At 44.5% G+C, this 22,634-nt stretch overlaps 1 protein-coding gene across 1 annotated transcript in view; it reads left to right on the top strand.

Moving 5' to 3' along the window:
• The window catches only part of FRMD4B (FERM domain containing 4B), a 117,051-nt gene that overhangs the window by 34,485 nt on the left and 59,932 nt on the right, over nt 1-22,634 (top strand). The window contains exons 4-5 of the mRNA XM_077822005.1: nt 359-451; nt 5,241-5,325. Coding sequence (XP_077678131.1) covers nt 359-451; nt 5,241-5,325 — 178 coding nt within the window. The remainder of the gene's footprint in view (nt 1-358; nt 452-5,240; nt 5,326-22,634) is intronic.

Below are 22,634 nucleotides of genomic sequence, written 5' to 3'. Positions count from 1 at the left end.
CTGGTGTAAATTGGAATGGCTACTTTGAAATCGGTGGAACTGCTCCAATTTACAACAGCAGGGCAAGATCTTGCCTTAAGGTGGAGGGGAGACATATTAGTTCTTCTAATATGCAAAGTATATCAACGTCTGAAAGTGCTAGTAAGTAAACAGACATTTGGCCAAATCCTGCCTCGATTGAAGAGTTGAAAGTTTTGTCCCAGACTTCAGTGTGAACAGGATTTCTCAGTCCAGCTCTTTTAAAATGCTGGTTTGAGCAAATGCGAGCGCTGAAGGGAATCTGTTTCAGTATTATTAATGGAACCTGTTCCTCTCCCTCCATATCCCCCCACCCTCCACTCCCCATTTGTTCCTACAGAGGCCAGAATATATGGCTGCAGTTAGATCATAGAGTTCTGGATCACGACTTGCCCAAGAAACCAGGTCCAGCAACTTTGTACTTCGCAGTTAGGTAAGTAATTGTTTTCTATATGTTTCTATATATACCACACATTACAGGTTTGGTGTCTTTATTATTTGGTGTATTTATAGCTTTTTGTTTCAAAGGATTAATAATTAATTTGATAGAGGATAATTAATTGATGATTAATTCGACAGAGGAAATAAAAGGCAAAGCCATATGTGTTATTTTTAGAAAGCAATTAACTCCTGGATAAATGCTGGTTAGCTATGAGATACTTTGGAAATTTGGTTGTTCCCTTTTTAAATCAAAACAATTTTTTATTAAATTAAACAGACATTGTAGTTTTTTTTTAAAGAATCCTATACTTAAAGAGCTTCCTTACCTGAATTGCTACTAACAACTTTGATTAGTTAAACTATGCTAATTCCTAACCATTAAATTTACTTTTCCCCAGTTATGCTGGCTGCTACTATTTTCCTTTTCAGTCAGTCTGAAAAATGAAATTAGGCTGATCTTTTCCACTCTCCAGTACTAATATGACACAACTTCTTGCTAGATTTTTGCTGAGTTTGTTAAAATTTTTTGTAAGGCACGCTGAGAGAACAGTGATTTGTGTAGCATAGGTAAGTAGGTACCACAAGACTGCGCTGTCTGTGTTTAGGACATAGTAGGGGATGGTTCAAACCTGGTACTCACTGAATATGCTTTCCTTCTTGTTAGATTTTGTAGCTTCCCACCTTCCCCCATTTTTTAAAAACAAAACCAAAACTAATTTGTTCCCTTTAAATGTATTTATTACAGGCCCTTTGTCCCTCCTAAACATTCAGTGCCTCTGGCCAGGAATTGAGAAACTGAGTCTGTGTATTGAACTTCAGTCACTTACATGGCAACAGGGCAGAAATACTGTCACTGACTTGGCCATCAAATTGGTCACGTGACTAATCTTCCCTATTCTTTCATGAAATGTAAAGAGCTCTATTCCATGTGGGCAGGACCCTGTGCCCTGGCAGAGATCCACTGACCTCGGCCTGCCCTGACTCGCATCAGAGGACTGGAACTGTGCATAGACAGTTGGGAAGGGGTGGGGGGGGGGGCGCAAAGGTATCTTAAAGCGACCTTTACACACATACTTCCTGAGCTGTGCTGTGCACACCTTGGTTGGGACGGAAGATCTAGGCCAGGACCTGTTAAGATACAGAAGTGTTCCTTACAAGATGGGAGATTGGAAAGCACTGAAAGAGTTAATATGGAGAAAAAGAGCTGACTTGGGAGGAGAAGCTGCTGGAAGCTAATTTTAAGCCCAAGCACTTTGGGGTAGAGTTTGCATTTTAGGGGCATAAAAGCTTAAATAAACTATTTTAAAATGAGCAAGTAGGTAGTGCATGGAGAGGCCTCTAGAAAGGAAAAGAGGAGGATATAGGAATAGTTAACAATACACCAATTATTTAGCACGGCAGAAAATACATATTCTAATAGAAGTACCTTTAAGATCTGCATATAGTTCTGACGTTTGAGCGACAGTGGGTTTTCACACCCTGGCACGTGCCTTGGCTGGTTAGTGCCCGCATGCTTATCTCTCCCTAACACATGTGCCTTGTCATTGTCTATTCTTTAATTAAACCCAGATGTGAGCAGTCGAAAGGCTAGGGTCAGCGCTGTGTGCACACAGCTTCAGTGGAAAGGCAGAGGCAAGGCTAGAGCGCGGCGCTCATGCTTGGCACAACACAGGCCTGTGTGGGCCATCTGGCCTCCGAATTCTGACTCAGACCAGAACTGAGGTAGAAATGGTGCCGGTGCTTCATACTGCACATCTCCTGCCAGTTTAACGCCTCCTGGTTTGGGGTTTAAACAAGCCTTGTGCCTGCTCGGTATAAAAGGCATGGTTTTAAAACAGGAGCAAGGAAGAGCCATTTTGTAAACACAAAATAACTGATGGAAGGGGTCAAGGAGATTTGCCTGGGGGATAAAGAGCAAATGTGAACATTAGCCTTTTGTGGAATATGCCTTCTCTTCCCCCAGTGCTTTTTAATACCTTTGCCAGAGGAAATTAGCATCCTCCCTGTTCCCGGGCTTTTGTATAGCCTCCTTTGTTGGTCAGCTTCCGCATTTACACTGCGAGCTCTTTGGGGCAAGGGCCTGTCAGGAGAGAGAGACTGAACTGGGCTTGGGGCCTGGAGGCCCAGTGTGTAAGGACTCAATAAATAGGGCCCCAGGAAGGGAATGTTTTGATTACCTGTGGACTGGGAGTTATGAAACGGCCCTGAAGAGGGGAGAAATTGGCAGCAGGGCATTGCAGGGTGACCTCTGGCTACAAGGAGGTGCTCAGGAATTAGCCACCTTGTGTTAGACCTGTTTTAGGGGACTGGACCATGTGGCCCCAAATATTCCCTCATTCTGCAAAGCCTATGCATTGATCATGAACTGTTCATACCTTGCAGCGATATAGCTAAAAAAGGCTTTACGGGACTGGGTTGTCTTGCTTTACATAGATTTGAGAGATTAGTGCTTCCAGAATGATAGATGTTCATTGTCTAGGCACCGTTTCGTAAGTAATGTCCATAGTCTTGGTGCTGTTTAGGATAATAGCCCAAGTGAGTATCAGGCGAAAAGCACAAAGCAAAAGCAACTTACAGAACTTGTTGTTGTGTTTATTATTATTATTTAGTATTTCCAGAGAGTGACAGCAAGGTGCTTGGTTCTGTGTATGTGCATAAAGTATTATGTCCGGACGCTGGTCTCATTTATGCCAGTGTAATTCTGGAATAACTCCCATTGTATTTACTGGAATTATGACAGATGCCCAGGTAGCTGAGGTCAGTATCTGGGCTGTGATCCCTGCCCATCTTGCCATAGAAAATACTGTATGCTTAGATGGAGGGATTAGAAGATGGGGGGGTCCCTTGGTAATCCAAGAGGCATGGGATTTAGTTTCAGGATATGGTTTTGAGGGCTGCTGTGAGATTTGCTATTGTTTTATTGGTTTTGTATTTTTAACTGATTAGAGCCTGAAACATGCATTCTTTTCTGGTAGTTTAAATCCAAGTAAATATGACCCTGGAGCCAGCCCTGGCCATCTAAGAACGTGACCGTTATCGCCTCGTGGCTGCCCGTGTCTGCACAGTGGCAGTGAGGCCAGAACTGAGATCCTCCCTAAAAAGCAGTATAGTCCCCTTCCACTTGAGCTGAAGGAGAATTTGTTTCCGACTCTGACATGTCAGCATCAGTACTGCTATACTGCCAGGAGAGGGCAGAGGCACACAGTAATGGTACAAGCTCACAATGATGAGCATGTCCAGGAGAGGCCAGGGGAGCAAGGCTTCAGAGAGGAAATGTGATTTCAGGAAGGTTTTGATAGTAGATGGAGAGGTTGTTTGGCACTGGAAGAGGAGGGAGGATGGTTCAAAGCAGAAGGGTCCGCATGGAAGAAAGGGCAGACGCTTCAGACAAAGCCTTTGGAATCACCATGTGTAAAGAATTCCCTTAGCAAATCAGCCAAGCGCTTCCTGGTTGTGAGCCTTTGCAAATAAGAAAACACTCGTTGTCCTTTTGAGGACTCCACATTCCTAAGCATTCCTAAGAGCTGTCGAGCTCTGCCGCTTGGCCACACTGTAAACAGATGCCCTTGCACCTGCTATATTTAGTCAAACAAAAAGGGGCTTCTGACAGGCTGGCGAACAGAGGGAGCTGCCCCTTGGGGGAAGAAGGTTCACTGGATCAGAAGGGCTCAGTGTTGGGTTTTTTATGTTTAGAGAGAGGTCAGATCACACAAGTGTGCCCCTACCCTCTGGTTCTGGCAGCTGAACTCCAGCCCCGTCGATAATAAAACCTTAAACTCCACATGCTGGCAACTGAACCTCAGGGCACCATGTGACAGCCCTGATCATCTCCATCGTAATCCCAGGGAATGCTTACTTACAGACACTGATAAGTGTTTAGGGCCCTTTGCACCCCTCCAGCGCACAGTATGGAAGGCTGCTAACACACCTGAGTGCAAGCAAAATGCAGTCAGGGTGGCGCATGGAAGGAGAAGTACCACTGTGCAAAATGCTTCCCCAGTCCTGGAGCTGACAGCACTTCCTCCACATAAGATCCCACCATACTGGTTCAGGGCCGGGGTGGCATGGCTGGCAGGTGGGGACAGAGCGAGGAAGCAGCATTCCAAGCTTGTATCATTTCCAGTGGACATTCCAGTTTGTTCTGAGCAATCTCACTGAGTCTTGTCTACGGCTTGTCCCCACAGTCCCCATGGGGGAAGACTGTGTGCACCTATGGACAGGGAATCAGAGACAGCACACTCCTGAACTGGCCCTTGTTTCAGAGGGAAGGGAAAATCTAGAACAGTGCAGAGATTCCAGCTCTCTGTGCAAAGTATTGGAACTAGAGCTCTCATGAGTTCCTGGACACGATGTGATTCCAAGGTAATGCCTCCGCCAGCCTTCCATACTAGCACTAATCCCTCTGCCACGGTGGATTTTGCATTGGCTTTGTCGAGTTGTAACACAGTGTTTGTGTTACCCTTTTCCAATTCCAGGGTGTCTTTTCTCTGCTTAAGAGGATGTCTTGCCCCTTTGAAATCTGACAAGGTTTTCAAAAGAGATGAAAAGTCGTCAAATAGCTCCTATCTGTTTAACAGGGTGTTTGTCATTCCCTTTTCGCTATCTCTCCTACAGGTCCTTCTGCTTGTTCCCTACTAATAGGCAGGAAATTAAATGCAATAAGTCATAGTTCTTCTGAATCATCTGTACTGCAGGGGAACAAAAAAATGAGGAAATCAGAATGACTTGGGAGGGAATGGAACCTGGGTAAGAAAACAAAGTTGCTTTCTTCTTTTTTTCAGGTTTTACATTGAAAGCATCTCCTTTCTGAAGGACAGAAACACAGTAGAACTCTTTTTCCTGAATGCAAAATCTTGTGTGCACAAGGTAACGTGTGATGTCTTTTGAAACATTTACCCAATATTATGCATTTTCCAGTACTAGAGCCCATCACTAGACTGGCTGATAAATTAGGTATTAATGAAATCATATTTCTAGATTATACTGAAGGATTCAAATTTAAACACTCCTCCAACTTCAGGTACGTAGATGAATGGGACGGGGATGGTTTCAGGATGCGATTTTCACAGCCCTCTGGCTTTCAAAGGGGCTAAACCAAAATCCCAGATCCAAATATACCCAGACTTTGGAGTGTTTGAAATCTAGATCCGAATTTTGCAGCTAGCCCTCAGCTCTAATTGACATCATACATGTGCTTCCCGCATACATGTAATATTAAATGGCTAACGCAAGTGTCTACCTTAGTTCTTCATTAATCTCAACCACCGCTCTGCATCAGTGCACAAGACATATTCATTTGAATGTGGTTACTTCTTTCCCTGAAGGTACCCCATAAAGTCAAGAACAAAGAGAACATACTTTTTATATATATATATATATATATATATATATATTTATACACAAGTGTATGTACATGGGTACACACGCGCTCTCTCTCTCTCTCTTTTTCTGGTTAGGAAGTTAACGTTTTGTGTATAGAAAATGCAAAAATTCACACTTTTTTTAAACTACTTTTTTTTTTTCATCAGGATGTCATGCTACCATGTTTTAAATAGTATAAATTAGCTCTCCAGAGGAAGGAGAATCTCCCTTATCCTAAGTGAGGATTGTATGGGCACATCAAATAAAACCACAGGTGCCAGTCTGCCAAACTTTTGCTGTAACAGGAACCATGTTTCAATAAACGCCAATGCAGCAGTGTCTAATGTTTCTGTGATTTTTCTGGTACTGTCAAGTCAAGCAGCTGGCACTTCCATTGTTGTTTTTCATGCAACCTGCCTAGTTGTGAAGCGCGGGAAGTGTGGAACTCGATTCTGACAGGTATTAGAGAGAAACAGAATAATCTGCTCATTCATTAACTGGTATAGTGATTCCATATATTAGTTCAAATTCATCCCTGTGCAACTCCATTGTTTGCTAACATTCACACACATCCCATTTTAAAGGGTCGTAGATCAAAAACTGGTATTTCTGGCTGGGTGGAAACCTTACACAGAATATTTAATGGCAAGAATGTGGATCTCACTTGTATAGGAATTTGTTTCTGGGAGAGTGAGAAAAATGGAACCCCACTCCCCACCCCTCACCCCCCCCCCCAAAAAAAAATTTTTTTTTTTTTAAAAAGTAAACATTTGTTAAGAGTCCTGGACCCATTGGCCGAGCTTAGTAGCCAACGAGTCTCAAGTTCAGTCTATTCGTCCTCTCAAGTAAGTGTCTTGGAAGTTGGTAGAAATTGTTTCAGGGAACACTGAAACACAGGCACAAAAGCACAAAAAATATAGAATTGGAAAATGTAACTGATTTAGTCTTGGGATGTGAAGAATATTACCACTATCCAGAACTAACTTGCTATTAAAATAAATGCTAGTCACATCAAAACATTGGGTTACCTGGTGTGTGTGTGTGTGTGTGTTTGTGTATGCAGTATAAAAGGCAAGGGGAAAAAACACTCCATATATAAACATATATGTTATCTAGCCAGCCAGGAAGACTCGCATCTGGCCCTGATAAATATTATTATTCACACAGCATAGTTATATAGTATTGAAATGAACTGATGATCATGCGCAAAGTGCTGGAATAAACATTGTGTATCATGCAGTAATTTATTTCAGTACTTTGAGTTTCACTGTTTGAATGAGAGTCCTTTTTATTTCGTTAGGCCTGTGCTTTAATTGGTATTAGTGTACAAAGTGCCAGCTGCCTGATTTTGCACTGCACAACTGCCAGAAGATGAGAGAGAAAGTTTTCCCTAGTGTACAGTTTCTATAGGAAGCATAAGGAGAGGGAGCTTGGCTTAAAATTCAGAAAGGAGGTTGGCTGTAAAGAAAAGTTTCAGATCAGCCTTGAGATACTAACAAAGTACAGGTTTCAGAGTAGCAGCCGTGTTAGTCTGTATTCGCAAAAAGAAAAGGAGTACTTGTGGTACCTTAGAGACTAACCAATTTATTTGATATTTATTTGAAATAAATTTGTTAACAAAGTACAGTAAAACCAGGAAGCCCTTCTCTTTGTATAACTTCTCATTCCAAGCTGGTGAAACGAAAATGAACCCTGAGCAAAGAAATTTCTCTGTTTATAGATCATTAAAAATCAAAGCAGACTTGTTGCCTCTTAGTCATGCTGGTTAAAACTGAGGCTGCACGGGCATGACAGCAGCAGTGCAGGGGAAGAGTTTTAACATTGCTAATAACATTGCTAATAACATTGAGTGTACAGTCTGGCAAAGACTCAGAAGGAACAGAACCTATGTGAATGGGGGTTTGAAGACAATACTGTAGCACTGTGACCTAAGTCTTCACTTGGCTTCACGTTGGGGTATCATCCCAAAAGATCCTTACACTGCAGGATCCCGTGCCAAGAGAATAAGATTGGGGTCAAGCTTTTCTGAACTCGGCAGTGCAAGCCTGAATATCTGTGGGTTTAGCTATCTCTGCTTGTTGTGTTGGGAATATGTAACCATGTGCTACAATACCATCCCCCTAATTCACCTCAATAAATCCCTTCTTTTTGATTGCAAGCTCTTTGGGGCAGGGACTGTCACTGTTAGTACAGCATTAAGCACAGTAGGGCTCCACCTGGCTGCTGCATTATAAATGTTAACATCTTGGGCTTGATTATTAGTATTTATGCGTACACATCTCTGTTCATGGCAGTAATGCGATTCACAACCATTCTTGATGGTATATTGAATATTCCTAATGAGTTAGATAAAGCCACAAATATGTGGGATTTGCATGTGCAAAAGGGCTGATTGTACTTACAAAAATGAGCAATCGGTTGTGTGTGGTTGGAAAATCTGAAGGGTGTCTGGAAATTTGAGTCAAATTAATCTTTGGCATAGCTCCATTGAAGTCAGTGGATTTACCCTAGGGATAAATTTGTCCCATTGCCTTTTAACACTAAAATGAGTTACTTTCTGGTTATTTAATGCCATTTGGGGAACAGCTGATCACAGTTATGTGAGATTTCAGTTCATTAGAGTTAATCAAAAATGCAGTTTACATTTGTGTTGAATTAACACTCTCATTTAAGAACTGGAATGCAGATGAGATGATGGGCACCTCAAATGTATTCAAAAGCCACACTAACTCAATAAACATCGTAGTCACTTTCGTTTGTGCTTCAGGGCAAGGAGACGCAGTCAGAGTAAAGGGCAGTATCAGTTACAAAATATAACCAGATTCCCAACTTTAGTGAAGCAACCTACGGCTAGTCACTAATAATGACAGATCAGATGTTCTCTGGTATTTCTCAGTAGTTTCCCAGGTAGGGAAGCTTAGACTTGTGTGGATTTCTTTTTTGTTCTTGTTTTTGTTTGTTTTTTGCTCCACTCATATTGAATGCCATAAGGAACCCCAATGTCTTTAAAAGCAACAACCTATAATTGAAGCACATGATGCAGGGATCTCCGTAATGCACCTGTGCTCTCTGTTTACCTGAATGATGAGATATAAAAGGCCGTATCCTACCCTAGATCTTTACATGAAGCTCCCATTGTGGGACAGGAATGCAGTTCAAAACGTGGGTGATCAGATAGGAGGGTGTGAGGGAAGTATGGAAACCTGGATGGGTTGATAAAGACTGCTTAAAATAGCATCTTAATTATTTTCACAGAACTGTTCTCAATGTTCTTTCACATTTCACTGTGTAAAAAAACAAAGAGAAACTTTAAAAAAAAGCCCCAGTCGAGGAAAGCACTTGCGCCTGTATTTAGCTTAAAGTGTGTGCTTAACTTCCGGTGACTTTAATGGGATTTAGGCAAATGCTTAACTCTAAGCATACGTTCTTTCCTGGATACTGATGCTTTCCTGACTGAGAGCCTAGCTGGATGGGTATGTGCAGTTGTGGAGTGAGCCATGTGTTGGTGCTTTCATTTCAGTGGTACTCTATCTATATGGGGTGAAATTCACCCTTGTGCCAAGGACCAGTGCAAGGCTTAAGCGACAGCTAAGTCCTACTTCGAGGGACCAAGTCCTACTTAAATGTGATTTAGGCCTTGTGCCTGTCCGCTGCCTCGGAGGAATTTCCCCCCTAGCTTGTAAAGTACCGTAGAATCCTTCAGGCAGAAAGTGTGACCTAATTACGTAATTATTAAAAAATATGTATTGGCATCACTATTTACATAGAATGTAGTCTTCGTTTGTCTATGGGGCAGTTTCTCTGAAGCTCGTCTCTAGGTTAGGTCCTATGCTCCGGTTTAGTTTCCACGCTTTTCCTCCTCCAATACAAAGGGAATCCCTAATCTAAGGGAAGGGAGATCAATGCCTTAAATATCTCGGGGCCAGATTCTGATACTTATTCCCGTTCAGGAGCACTTTGCTCCACAAGGGGTCATTTGGATTTCAGTTGGCCGGCTCACAGCATAAAGTACTACTCAATGTGAGTAAAAGTGGCAGAATCTAGCTAGCCTACCAGGCCAGCATCTCCAGGTGCTTGCTGCGCTTTAAGGGAGCCCAGGGTCAGTGTGCATGGTGACCCTGCTGTCCCAGGGAAGTCTGGACAGTCCTTTTGCTGTAGGCTGAACATACTGGTGAACAACCGGCTCATATGAAGCAAAAAATGACCCTGCTCTATATAACTTCTCTCCCTTTTCCTCTCTCCTTGAGCTCTTCCTCCCTTTGGAGCACCCAGCCAGTGACCCCTTTCCATAGAGGAAGCTGGGCAGTCAGACATATGATCCCCATAGTAAGTGTATGATTCACTAGGGGCTCGTGCTCTTTGTATCTTCTGTCAGCCAAGTGCATTGCATGTACCAGGGGCTCCTTGCGTCCCTCCATTTCCCCTGCCCCACCAGGTCTCCGTGTGCCACCCTCCCGTCCTCTCCTATTTCAAGGACTCCTTGTAACTCCTCCCACCTCCTCCCTTGTGCTCCCCTATGGTCCCCTTCCCCCATGCAGTTGTTTCCCATTCTCCCCACTTCCATGCCACAGGATGGCATGGGATGTGTGCATCCCATTTGTCTCTTCCCTCCCCAAGGCACAGCGGGGCTCTGTGGGCCCCCCATTCACTCCCTCTGCTACATGCCAGAATGCCTGTGTCACCCCCGCAACCTCCAAGTCTCCCATCCCCTATTCCAGGGTGCCTGTGTAGCCCCTCTATTCCCTACTCCCTGTCTCTCCCCTCCCCCCTTGTTGATCCCTGCTTTGCCCCTCACACACTGCTTCCCCCTTCTGGTCCCCACTTCCTCCACTTTTCACCCCATCCGTCTGGTTCCTGCTACATTTTCTCTGTCCCCACTCTTGCCTCTTCCCTGTCTGGGTCCCCATTTCCCCCTCACACTCTGCTCTTCCCCCGCCCTGCCAGTCCCCTCCCTACAAGCTCTCTTTCTACACCTCTCCTGTTGCAGTTAGAGCCCAGGCTACAGCCATTCTTCTCCCACAGCAGGTTAAGCTGCTGCCTCTGATACGTGTGGGCAGCAGAGTGAGTCTTCTGCCTGCAGCACCGGGGCCCTGATTTTCCTGTGAATCAAGCTTTTCTGGTGTTCGGATTTGCAGCTATAGCAATAGACTTGTGCCCATTGGTGACTAGCACGTTCCCTGAGATTCTGGAATTGACGGTACATTCCAAAGCTAATCTGCTACAGACAAACCGAGAAATGCCCTGAGTTGAGCGTTTACAACTGGCTTCGCTTGGCCAATTAACCATGTTTACTCTCACGCTCCTGCCGCCCCATCTTGATCACAGGTACTTCGGCAGCAAAGTCTTGCTTCTTAATTTCCTCACTGACCTGGCTTTAAGCACTGGCCCGTCTCTTGCAGTGCATGTTATGTAAGGTCCTTGCAGCAAGTTATACCAGGTTACACACCTAAAGAAAAAACTCCTACTACATACTAGCCGGCACAATTCATTCTGTGTTTACTATGCTGTCCACCTGAGTTGGCTTTCCCCATTTACCGGGCAAGACAAACGATGCAAATAAAACCCCATTTAACGTGAACTCAGCTCCGCCACTCAGATGTTCCAAAGGAGTGTTCCCTTGTCACTGGCGCATGCATGAGTACTGTACTTCAGGCTTTTATAACTCGTACTCTGGGGTCCCTTTCCCCACCACTCCCTGATGAGGTGCTGTGTTTTTATTTTATTTTATTTTTTTTCTGGACATCACTGCAGCTCAAGTCCCACTCACTTCCGAGTGATCTAATAACCTGCCATGTAGCTAAACCTACACCAAGCCCGGTCTTGCAGTCTGCCTCCCTCCTTCATGTTTTGTTTGGAGTAGCCCAATGTCCATTGCCAGTTAGAGCATGAACAATTGAACGGTAGGCAGTGCTAAGTGTTATATGGGTGAATAACAAAGAAAAGAGTCCCTGTCCCCGGAGATCTGAATCTAGATGTCAGATTGGACACAATATGTGAACAGAACAGAGCGGATTGGGGCAGATGGAGGATGTAACAAAGTGAGTGGAGTTGAGAACGAAGTTCTGAAGTCTCAGCTCACCACTTGGCTAACCAAGGCCTGACAGTCATGAGTTTTAGGTATCTAAGCTGAGGTAGGCCTAAGCCACTGACATGGGCACCAGGGATCACTGCCAGGAAAGAGATCTGAGAGGTTGTCTATCCCCACTCCGGCTGTTGATCGACAGCACCTACCCAATCTGTGGCTGCTACTTCAGTCTCAGGGTTGCATTAGCTTCCGAGCCGCTATCCAACCCCTGCACTCAGCCATGAAGGAGCCTCCATGGAGCGGCACTCTGTGGTGCATGGGGGCTTTACGCCATGCACTCTGCTTCCTATGGCTTTCCTGCCCCCTCAATTGAGTGGGACTCAGGGGTTCCGCTGCACCCCGATACTCTGTACACCTATGCTCTGTACATTAATGAGAAAAACCTGTGCACCACACAGTGTAATTAAATAATTATGGGATCTCGAAAACAAACCAATCTGCTCTCCACCAGTTGGGTCGAGTGGCTAGAGCTCTTGATAATGAAGGGACTTGCGGAGTCTCTGCCAGTGCCATTAGTAAGTTCCCACTGTGTTCTGGATTCTAATATCTCCTGACGTTTTTGAGTGCTTGACTTTGCAACCTTAATGTTCTTTTAAAGTAGGTTTTATTAGTGGAACTTCCCCTGTTTTAAAACAAAACAAAACGCCAAAAATCCAGACCTCTTATCATGTGGAACCACACTGACCCTGCAAAAACAGGGTTCGGACCTTTAGATTCACTGCACGGATCTCAACCACTTCAGTTAATGGAGAACTGGGGCCCGTCTCCCTCTGATCCTATTCTCCTCTTCCACCTCCCGCTCTCTCCTGCATTCAAATCAACGTGCTGTCACCACCACTGCCTCCTCATCCTCCATGCTGCTTGGGCACCAGAAGCAGGAGCACTGAATGCAAAGGAGGGAGTGTTCCTGCTCACAGCCCCTGGCTGGTGGGTTGAGAAGAGCAGTTGCAGAGAAGTCCTTCTTAGGCCTTGCAGTCCCAGGAGGAAGCATGATCCATGGGGATGGCACGTGCTCAGTCTGGTCAGCACATAGGAGCTGTGAGGGGATGGAGCATGCTCAGTGCAGACAGAGACTTTGGGGAATTTAGCTGCCAAACTCTAACAAGTCTCATCTGAGCATGTGTAAACTGAGTTGTTGATTTTTTTTGAGGCCTATAAATTAGCCACATTTGGGCAAATTTTCAGGGAAATGGCAAAAGGGACATCCTTGGTCCTGGGGTGGTGCTTCTGACAAATTTCAAGTCCCTACTCTACAGCACAGAGGTGCCAAAGTGTCTCAACAAACCATGAGCAAAATAGTGTATTTTCCCTTATCTCACTCTGAGAAATAGCCTCAACTGTTTAATATAAAACTTTCCCCAAAAATATTAGTGGAGACAGATGCCTGGCGTGGAAAATTTCAGTCCAAATAATTTAACTTTGGCAAAGTTGTAAGCCACTGAAAACAGGGTCTGATAATCGGATGTGTGGGGCATTCTTACCTCTAGGTGACACTGTTAGCTCTGCCTATAATTGAGATGCACATATAAATGTCAGTGATCAAAATAGGGCCCCTAGGTATCTCTTTTCAATTACTGGGTATTCATCTCTTATTAGTGTTTGCTTCATTTGATCATGTTATCCAATGTAGCCTCCCTGGAAGAGTGAGTTGTTACATTTGCTTGGCCTACTTTAGTCCTCCATAGCTACCTTTGTCATATGATAACAGGTTGTTCCTACTCACCACACCTTCCATCGTTAGAGCCACTCCCTTGCTTGAGACTGTCACTCCCGAATGATTTTATCAAAAGGAGAGTTGTAGAGCTGTTTACAAGGTGAGGATCTGATTTTCATTGACTAATACTTTGCCATTGGCCTGTCAGACATCCCAGAGATAATTGCACTGATCTGCTTTGGGAACTGGTAGTGATGGCCAAGAAGGTAGAAAGGTGGGCCTTGTTCTGCATTCTTATTACTGCATTCACTTACACTGTGTCCACGTACAGCCAGTTGTCTCCCTTGAAACACTTTACAGCACGTGCTGTGGTCCTCTCTCTCTCTCTTTAGTGAGCCTGAAGTACATGCTTAAATTCTTTCTTTGATGAATTAGGGCCCAAATTCTGCCCAGAGAAGGCAGGATTTGGCCTTTACTACTCATTGTGAATATTGATGCTCTCCTGCTCGACAGTACTTACCACTCAGCTTGGACAGCTGCTAAGTCCTATTATTAGTCTAACATTATTCTGCCTCACAAGAGCCACCAGGACAAGTTGCGCCAGAGTCCGTCCTGCTGTAAACCCATGGACTTCTGGAAAGCTACACCGGCAGATGAATTTGGCTCTTCAGTTAAAACAATTGGTCCTTACTGCAAAGCTTAATTGAAAAATATCAATTCCATCCCCTTCCTGGAGCAGCTCGTTTGATTCTGGCTAGACTTATTTACATCTGAAATGTGTAAGAATCAGATGTCATGATCTGAATTACATCCATCTACTTAACCTCTTGCTGGTAACCTTTTTCCCTCTTGGGATAACTCTAGGAAAATATCCAATCTTCATGTTCGACAGGTGGTTCTCAGAGCATGCTGCAGACCTAGCTCCCAGCCCCTTGGCCTACTTGCCTAAACTTATGCTTAAATGGTCCAGCCATCCCAGGACATGCAAATTAATCTTTATCAGTGTGTCGTTCCCCTCTGGTTTTGAAAATTGCTATGATTGCTGGAGTAGTGCTGAACTGTCATCGCAGAACCTGGAACCACACGCAGCTCCGCCAATTTGGGATTGTTACAAACTCAGAATACTGCCTGGCTTTGTTGGAAAGGCTTCCCAGCCTTTTGAATGAACACATGTTGATGTACAGATTGGAGTCCACCCACAAGCATGGGCTAGTGGTTAGGGCATGGAATGAGTGGTAGGAGACTTGGCTTTAAGCCCTGGCTCTGACCTGATGTGTGGCGTTGGGTAAGTCACTTCTTTTCTCTGTGCCTCTGTTTTCCCTCCAACTCTGTCTGTTTAGATTTTACACTCTTCAGGGCATGTGCTTCCCCCCCCTTTGCCCCCAGTTTGTACAGCACCTTGCACAGTGGGATTTCTAGGTGCGACTTTCATACAAATAATAAACAATAATCGAAAACAGTCCACTGTGTCCTAAAGATAAGGCCAGAGTACAGCTGGCCCTAGGGAAAGAAAGGGCTCCTAGAGCCTCTTCATGTACCAATGCACTCATGCAAGAGTCTGAAAAGACTGGGGAATGCAAGGCCATGAGACATGCTTGCAACAGTTGGGGGTAGTGAAGTCATCACCTTGTTTTAAAGGTATAGTAAGATCTGCAGCTCCCCTGAAAACACTGGGTCTGATTCTTCACTGCCTTGCATGGTGATTGAGGCCTGTGTAATGCTGAGTGCTTGGGCCAGATCCTCAGCTGATATAAATTGGTATCATTCCACGGAAGTTAGTGGAGCTAAGCTTGATTTACATGACCTTAGAATCTGACCTCATGTTGCACAGGAGTAAATGTCTACACAAGGTGCAAGGCTGTGGAGAAGCAGGCCTATTATGCCTTCTATGATAGTAATGCTCCCCAGCCCTGTGGTATGTCATCTGTGTCCCCCCTCACCCTCCCCAGCTATTATGGGTGCTAATTTGGCTTCCATCTAATAGACTCGGATTTTTATAACTATCCAGAATGCATTTTTTCATGGTACTGTGGTGTGCAGAATTATCAAACTTAGAATTTCGGTGTTGAATGTGCAGTATGTTTCCATTCCACGAGCAATGCGCCTTGCTGTAAAGGAATGAGGAAGACGGTGCTTGTAAAGTTAGTTGCAATGTTCTGTCCAAAATAGGTCAATATGGGGAGCAACACAATTAATAACATGCCCCGAATTATAATTCACAAGCAAAAGAATACACGGACGCAGGGACATGGATCAACAAAATCCTAGGATGGAGGCTGAAACGACACTCAAAGCAATCCCTGTTGCATGATTGAATGGATTTGAATGCCAGCCTCTTAATATCCTGGCTAAAGAGCTTTGTTCAGTCAATTGTCATGTTGTTGTTTGTTAATAGTAATTATCACAAAACATCATAACATGCATAGGAGAGCCCCAGCACCTCTTAAAATGTGTATTTACAGCCACGTAAATACATATTTAAGATTGGTATAATAATAATCATAATTGTTATTAATGATAAGTGTTTCACTTAGCTTTTCATCTTCCAAGAGTTTTGCAAACATTAAGCATCACACCGTCCCTGCCAGGTAGCCAAGTATTAGCCCCATTTTATAGAAGGATAAACGGAGGCATAGAGGGTAAGTAACTTGCCCATGGTCCCATGGTGATTCACAGTGGCAGAATTGGGAATAAAACTCAGACATCCCGGATTCTAGTCCTGTGCTCCATCCATTAGCAACACTTATGCATGCTTTTAAGTATACCGTAGTGGTATGCAAAAAGAAAAGGAGTACTTGTGGCACCTTAGAGACTAACCAATTTATTTGAGCATGAGCTTTCGTGGTTACCGCTAAGTGGGTTCTGCCATAATTAACAGACATGTATTGTAACGTGTTTAACGTTGTGTTTAACGTTCCTTAGAGACCCACTGGATCTCATGTACCAGTAGGTGTGCCTACTTATGAGGAGAGGCTGAGGGAGCTGGGATTGTTTAGCCTGCAGAAGAGAAGAATGAGGGGGGATTTGATAGCTGCTTTCAACTACCTGAAAGGGGGTTCCAAAGAGGATGGCTCTAGACTGTTCTCAATGGTAGCAGATGACAGAACGAGGAGTAATGGTCTCAAGTTGCAGTGGGGGAGGTTTAGATTGGATATTAGGAAAAACTTTTTCACTAAGAGGGTGGTGAAACACTGGAATGCGTTACCTAGGGAGGTGGTAGAATCTCCTTCCTTAGAGGTTTTTAAGGTCAGGCTTGACAAAGCCCTGGCTGGGATGATTTAACTGGGAATTGGTCCTGCTTCGAGCAGGGGGTTGGACTAGATGACCTTCAGGGGTCCCTTCCAACCCTGATATTCTATGATTCTCTATGATTCTATGATTCTACTTCTTTCTAAACAGCAGATTAATTCAACAGACTGTGCAGATTCTTCTGACGGTCATAACTGATCATAACAACAGGTTTCAGAGTAGCAGCCATGTTAGTCTGTATTCACAAAAACAAAAGGAGGACTTGTGGCACCTTAGAGACTAACACATTTATTAGAGCATAAGCTTTTGTGAGCTACAGCTCACTTCATCGGTATGCATCCGATGAAGTGAGCTGTAGCTCACGAAAGCTTATGCTCAAATAAATTTGTTAGTCTCTAAGGTGCCACAAGTACTCCTTTTCTTGTAACTGATCATAACCAGACACATTTCTTTAGCGGAGTTAGAATAGACACCTATGAGCCAAACATCCTGCCAGAGCAGCCGGTCTCATTTGTATAAGGTATCTTAATGTAAACCTTCTGTAATAAGAGGATTTAGTTCCCCTGGGGGGGGGTGGTTTGGGCTCTGCATGCCATTATAAAAGCCTCGTTATGGGTGCTCGCTGGAGAAGCATTCCCCACAGGCTTTTCCCCTTATCAGTGTGCTTGTCCCAGAAGCAGATGATAAAGCAAGTTTTTCCTTGGGACTAGATAGAAAGGGGTTAGGACCTTTGATGTAAGAATTGATTTAGGCTTTTGCTGGGTGCTTAGAGATGATGGACCATATCTTGGGCTATATTAGAGCAGTTTTGCACTGCTCACCTGGTGAAAAGTTACCATAGAGGCAGCATCACTGGCTAAAGGAGGTTTCCCCACCCAGTGCAGGTCATGCCTCCTGTGGGCACACCTACCACCGAGGCTTCTAGGGCCCCTGCCCTGGGGCTGCTGCAAAGGGCATGGCATAGGGAAAGAGGTTGTGGCCATTTGCAGTCCATGATCCCCTGCCGTATCTGCCCTTTTGAGGCCATTGGCAACTCTAAATTGCGTTAGTGGATGAGTCTGATGTAGAGTCAGGGGAACACAAAAACTTTGAAACCACTTTTACATCCTCATCCTGAGCTGGGCTGAGCACCCATTGGTGGGTGGCAGCTCAGGGTCTGAGGCATTGCTTTTGACTTTGGAATCCACATTAAATGTGCCTGAAGTGAAGGAAAGTATTTACGGTGCAATGCTTTGTCTTGTTTTTCTTTTGTTATTCGCAAAAAGAAAAGGAGTACTTGTGGCACCTTAGAGACTAAAAAAATCTATTTGAGCATAAGCTTTCGTGAGCTACAGCTCACTTCATCGGCATCCGATGAAGTGAGCTGTAGCTCACGAAAGCTTATGATCAAATAAATTTGTTAGTCTCTAAGGTGCCACAAGTACTCCTTTTCTTTTTACGAATACAGACTAACACGGCTGCTACTTTGAAACCTTTTGTTATTTGTGACACTTATTTGGCATGAATAAAACACATCTGTACAGAATGCTCATAGTCTCAGGACGGCCTAGAGATCACTTCCCTGTCATAGTAGCAACACCTGTTGGAAGGGGGACATTCCTTGTCATCTAACATTCTTGACAGGCTTGCTGGGAGTGGGGGAGGGAGAGAGAGAAATGGCTTGTACTGCTGGCAGCATCAGCAGAAAACGACCTTTCTGTGAAAACTGTGAATTATTTGCCAGCTCACTTTGAATTCAGCCTCTGTGGTCCTCAGCTGCTGTAAAGCAATGTGGCTCAAGATCTCTCTCTCTCTCTCTCTCTCTCTCTGAGGCCCGGTGGTTGAGTGGTTAAGGCATTGGATTACAATCCCAGAGGTTGTAGATTTAAGTCTTGCTCGATTTCATAGTCCAGTTCATGGAGCTGCAAAATTGGGTATCTGATCTATAGGGTGAGGGAAGTCAAAGGCAGCCAGACATGATGCTAGTCACATCACTTCCTTGTGTATGGTTGGCTATGGAAACTAATGTGTTGGAAACTGCATTAACCTGGTGAGCCGTGTGAGGCAAACTTTGACTCTTGCTGTCTCTCTGTAATTCTCTGGAACATCACATTACTGCATCTTACCTCGTCCATGCAGAACTCCTGAAATTCCCACGAGGCTCAGAGTGTGCTGAGGCTTGAGTTATGAGAGGCGGGTGTCACATGTTCAGTATTCTCCCCTGTAAAAATGAAAATATTTACTGTTTGAAAATTCATTGGCCCCACTCTGCCCTTTATGCAAGTGGCAAGGGGATATTTTCCCTAACCCAGAAGTCCAAATGTAAGCAACTAGATGCTGCCCCTAGCCTAGCTGCTGGTGGTGGAATGTGGTAGAAATCCCAGTTCCTGCAAACACTTATGCATCTGCCTGACAAAGGTGAGAATGGGCCCATTCACATGTGCCAAGGTGGGGTGTTTGCAAGATAAGGGTCTTGACTTGTAAATTCTTCGAGGAGATGTTTGAGTAGCAGCCCTTTTAGTCTGTATTCTCAAAAAGAAAAGGAGGACTTGTGGCACCTTAGAGACTAACCAATTTATTTGAGCATGAGCTTTCGTGAGCTACAGCTCAGTTCATCGGATGCATACCGTGGAAACTGCAGCAGACTTTATATACACACAGAGAATATGAAACAATACCTCCTCCCACCCCACTGTCCTGCTGGTAATAGCTTATCTAAAGTGATCATCAAGTTGGGCCATTTCCAGCACAAATCCAGGCTCGTTCACCTGCACATCCACCAATGTGATATATGCCATCATGTGCCAGCAATGCCCCTCTGCCATTTACATTGGTCAAACTGGACAGTCTCTACGTAAAAGAATAAATGGACACAAATCAGATGTCAAGAATTATAACATTCATAAACCAGTCGGAGAACACTTCAATCTCTCTGGTCACGCAATCACAGACATGAAGGTCGCTATCTTAAAACAAAAAAACTTCAAATCCAGACTCCAGCGAGAAACTGCTGAATTGGAATTCATTTGCAAATTGGATACTATTAATTTAGGCTTAAATAGAGACTGGGAGTGGCTAAGTCATTATGCAAGGTAGCCTATTTCCCCTTGTTTTTTCCTACCCCGCCCCCCAGATGTTCTGGTTTAACTTGGATTTAAACTTGGAGAGTGGTCAGTTTGGATGAGCTATTACCAGCAGGAGAGTGAGTTTGTGTGTGTATGGGGGTGGGGGGTGAGAGAACCTGGATTTGTGCAGGAAATGGCCCAACTTGATTATCATGCATATTGTGTAGAGAGTTGTCACTTTGGATGGGCTATCACCAGCAGGAGAGTGAATTTGTGTGGGGGGGTGGAGGGTGAGAAAACCTGGATTTGTGCTGGAAATGGCCCAACTTGATGATCACTTTAGATAAGCTATTACCAGCAGGACAGTGGGGTGGGAGGATGTATTGTTTCATATTGTCTGTGTGTATATAAAGTCTGCTGCAGTTTCCACGGTACGCATCCGATGAAGTGAGCTGTAGCTCACGAAAGCTCATGCTCAAATAAATTGGTTAGTCTCTAAGGTGCCACAAGTACTCCTTTTCTTTTTGCGAATACAGACTAACACAGCTGTTACTCTCAAACCTGTCAAAAGAACCTCTGAGGAACAGTGGGGGGAGTGGGGGAGGAATAAACAAGGGGAAATAGTTTCACTTAGTATAATGACTCAACCACTCCCAGTCTCTATTCAAGCCTAAGTTAATTATATCCAATTTGCAAATTAATTCCAATTCAGCTGTCTCTCCTTGGAGTCTGTTTTCGAAGTTTTTTTGTTGAAGGATAGTCACTTTGAGATCAGAAATCGAGTGACCAGAGAGATTGAAGTGTTCTCCGACTGGTTTATGAATGTTATAATTCTTGACATCTGATTTGTGTCCATTTATTCTTTTACGTAGAGACTGTCCAGTTTGACCAATGTACATGACAGAGGGGCATTGCTGGCACATGATGGCATATATCACATTGGTAGATGTGCAGGTGAACGAGCCTCTGATAGTGTGGCTGATGTGATTAGGCCCTATGATGGTGTCCCCTGAATAGATATGTGGACACAGTTGGCAACGGGCTTTGTTGCAAGGATAGGTTCCTGGGTTAGTGGTTCTGTTGTGTGGTGTGTGGTTGCTGGTGAGTATTTGCTTCAGGTTGGGGGGCTGTCTGTAGGCAAGGACTGGCCTGTCTCCCAAGATTTGTGAGAGTGATGGGTCGTCCTTCAGGATAGGTTGTAGATCCTTGATGATGCGTTGGAGAGGTTTTAGTTGGGGGCTTAAGGTGACGGCTAGTGGCGTTCTGTTATTTTCTTTGTTAGGCCTGTACTGTAGTAGGTGACTTCTGGGTACTCTTCTGGCTCTGTCAATCTGTTTCTTCACTTCAGCAGGTGGGTATTGTAGCTGTAAGAATCCTTGCTAGAGATCTTGTAGGTGTTTGTCTCTGTCTGAGGGGTTGGAACAAATGCGGTTGTATCGTAGAGCTTGGCTGTAGACCAGGGATCGTGTGGTGTGATCTGGGTGAAAGCTGCAGGCATGCAGGTAGGAATAGCAGTCAGTAGGTTTCCGGTATAGGGTGGTGTTTATGTGACAATCGCTTATTAGCACCGTAGTGTCCAGAAAGTGGATCTCTTGTGTGGACTGGTCCAGGTTGACGGTGGGATGGAAATAGTTGAAATCATGGTGGAATTCCTCAAGGGTTTTTTTCCATGGGTCCAGATGATGAAGATGTCATCAATGTAGCCCAAGTAGAGTAGGGGCATTAGGGGACGAGAGCTGAGGAAGCGTTGTTCTAAGTCAGCCATAAAAATGTTGGCATACTGTGGGGCCATGCGGGTAGCAGTGAAGGTATACATTGTCCCCAAATGTGAAATAGCTATGGGTGAGGACAAAGTCACAAAATTCAGCCACCAGGTTTTCAACAATTTCCATCCCACCATCAACCTCAGCCTGGACGAGTCCACACAAGAGATCCACTTCCTGGACACTATGGTGCTAATAAGCGATGGTCAGGTAAACGCCACCCTATACCGGAAACCTACTGACCGCTGTACTTACCTACATGCCTGCAGCTGTCACCCAGATCACACCACACGATCCCTGGTCTACAGCCAAGCTCTACGATACAACCGCATTTGCTCCAACCCCTCAGACAGAGACAAACACCTACAAGATCTCTAGCAAGCGTTCGTACAACTACAGTACCCACCTGCTGAAGTGAAGAAACAGATTGACAGAGCCAGAAGAGTTCCCAGAAGTCACCTACTACAGTACAGGCCCAACAAAGAAAATAACAGAACGCCACTAGCCATCACCTTCAGCCCCCAACTAAAACCTCTCCAATGCATCACCAAGGATCTACAACCGATCCTGAAGGATGACCCATCACTCTCACAGATCTTGGGAGACAGGCCAGTCCTTGCTTACAGACAGCCCCCCAACCTGAAACAAATACTCACCAGCAACCACACACCACACAACAAAACCACTAACCCAGGAACCTATCCTTGCAACAAAGCCCGTTGCCAACTGTGTCCACATATCTATTCAGGGGACGCCATCATAGGGCCTAATCACATCAGCCACACTATCAGAGGCTCATTCACCTGCACATCAACCATCTACAATGTGATATATGCCATCATGTGCCAGCAATGCCCCTCTGCCATGTACATTGGTCAAACTGGACAGTCTCTACGTAAAAGAATAAATGGACACAAATCAGACGTCAAGAATTATAACTTCCAAAAACCAGTTGGAGAACACTTCAAATCTCTCTGGTCACTCGATTACAGACTTAGAAGTGGCAATTCTTCAACAAA

This window comes from Eretmochelys imbricata, chromosome 7 (genome assembly GCF_965152235.1).
Source record: "Eretmochelys imbricata isolate rEreImb1 chromosome 7, rEreImb1.hap1, whole genome shotgun sequence".
In the NCBI taxonomy this organism is placed as follows: domain Eukaryota; kingdom Metazoa; phylum Chordata; order Testudines; family Cheloniidae; genus Eretmochelys; species Eretmochelys imbricata.
The sequence above is the reverse complement of the archived record's forward strand: the minus strand, read 5'-3'. Positions and strand labels throughout refer to the sequence as shown.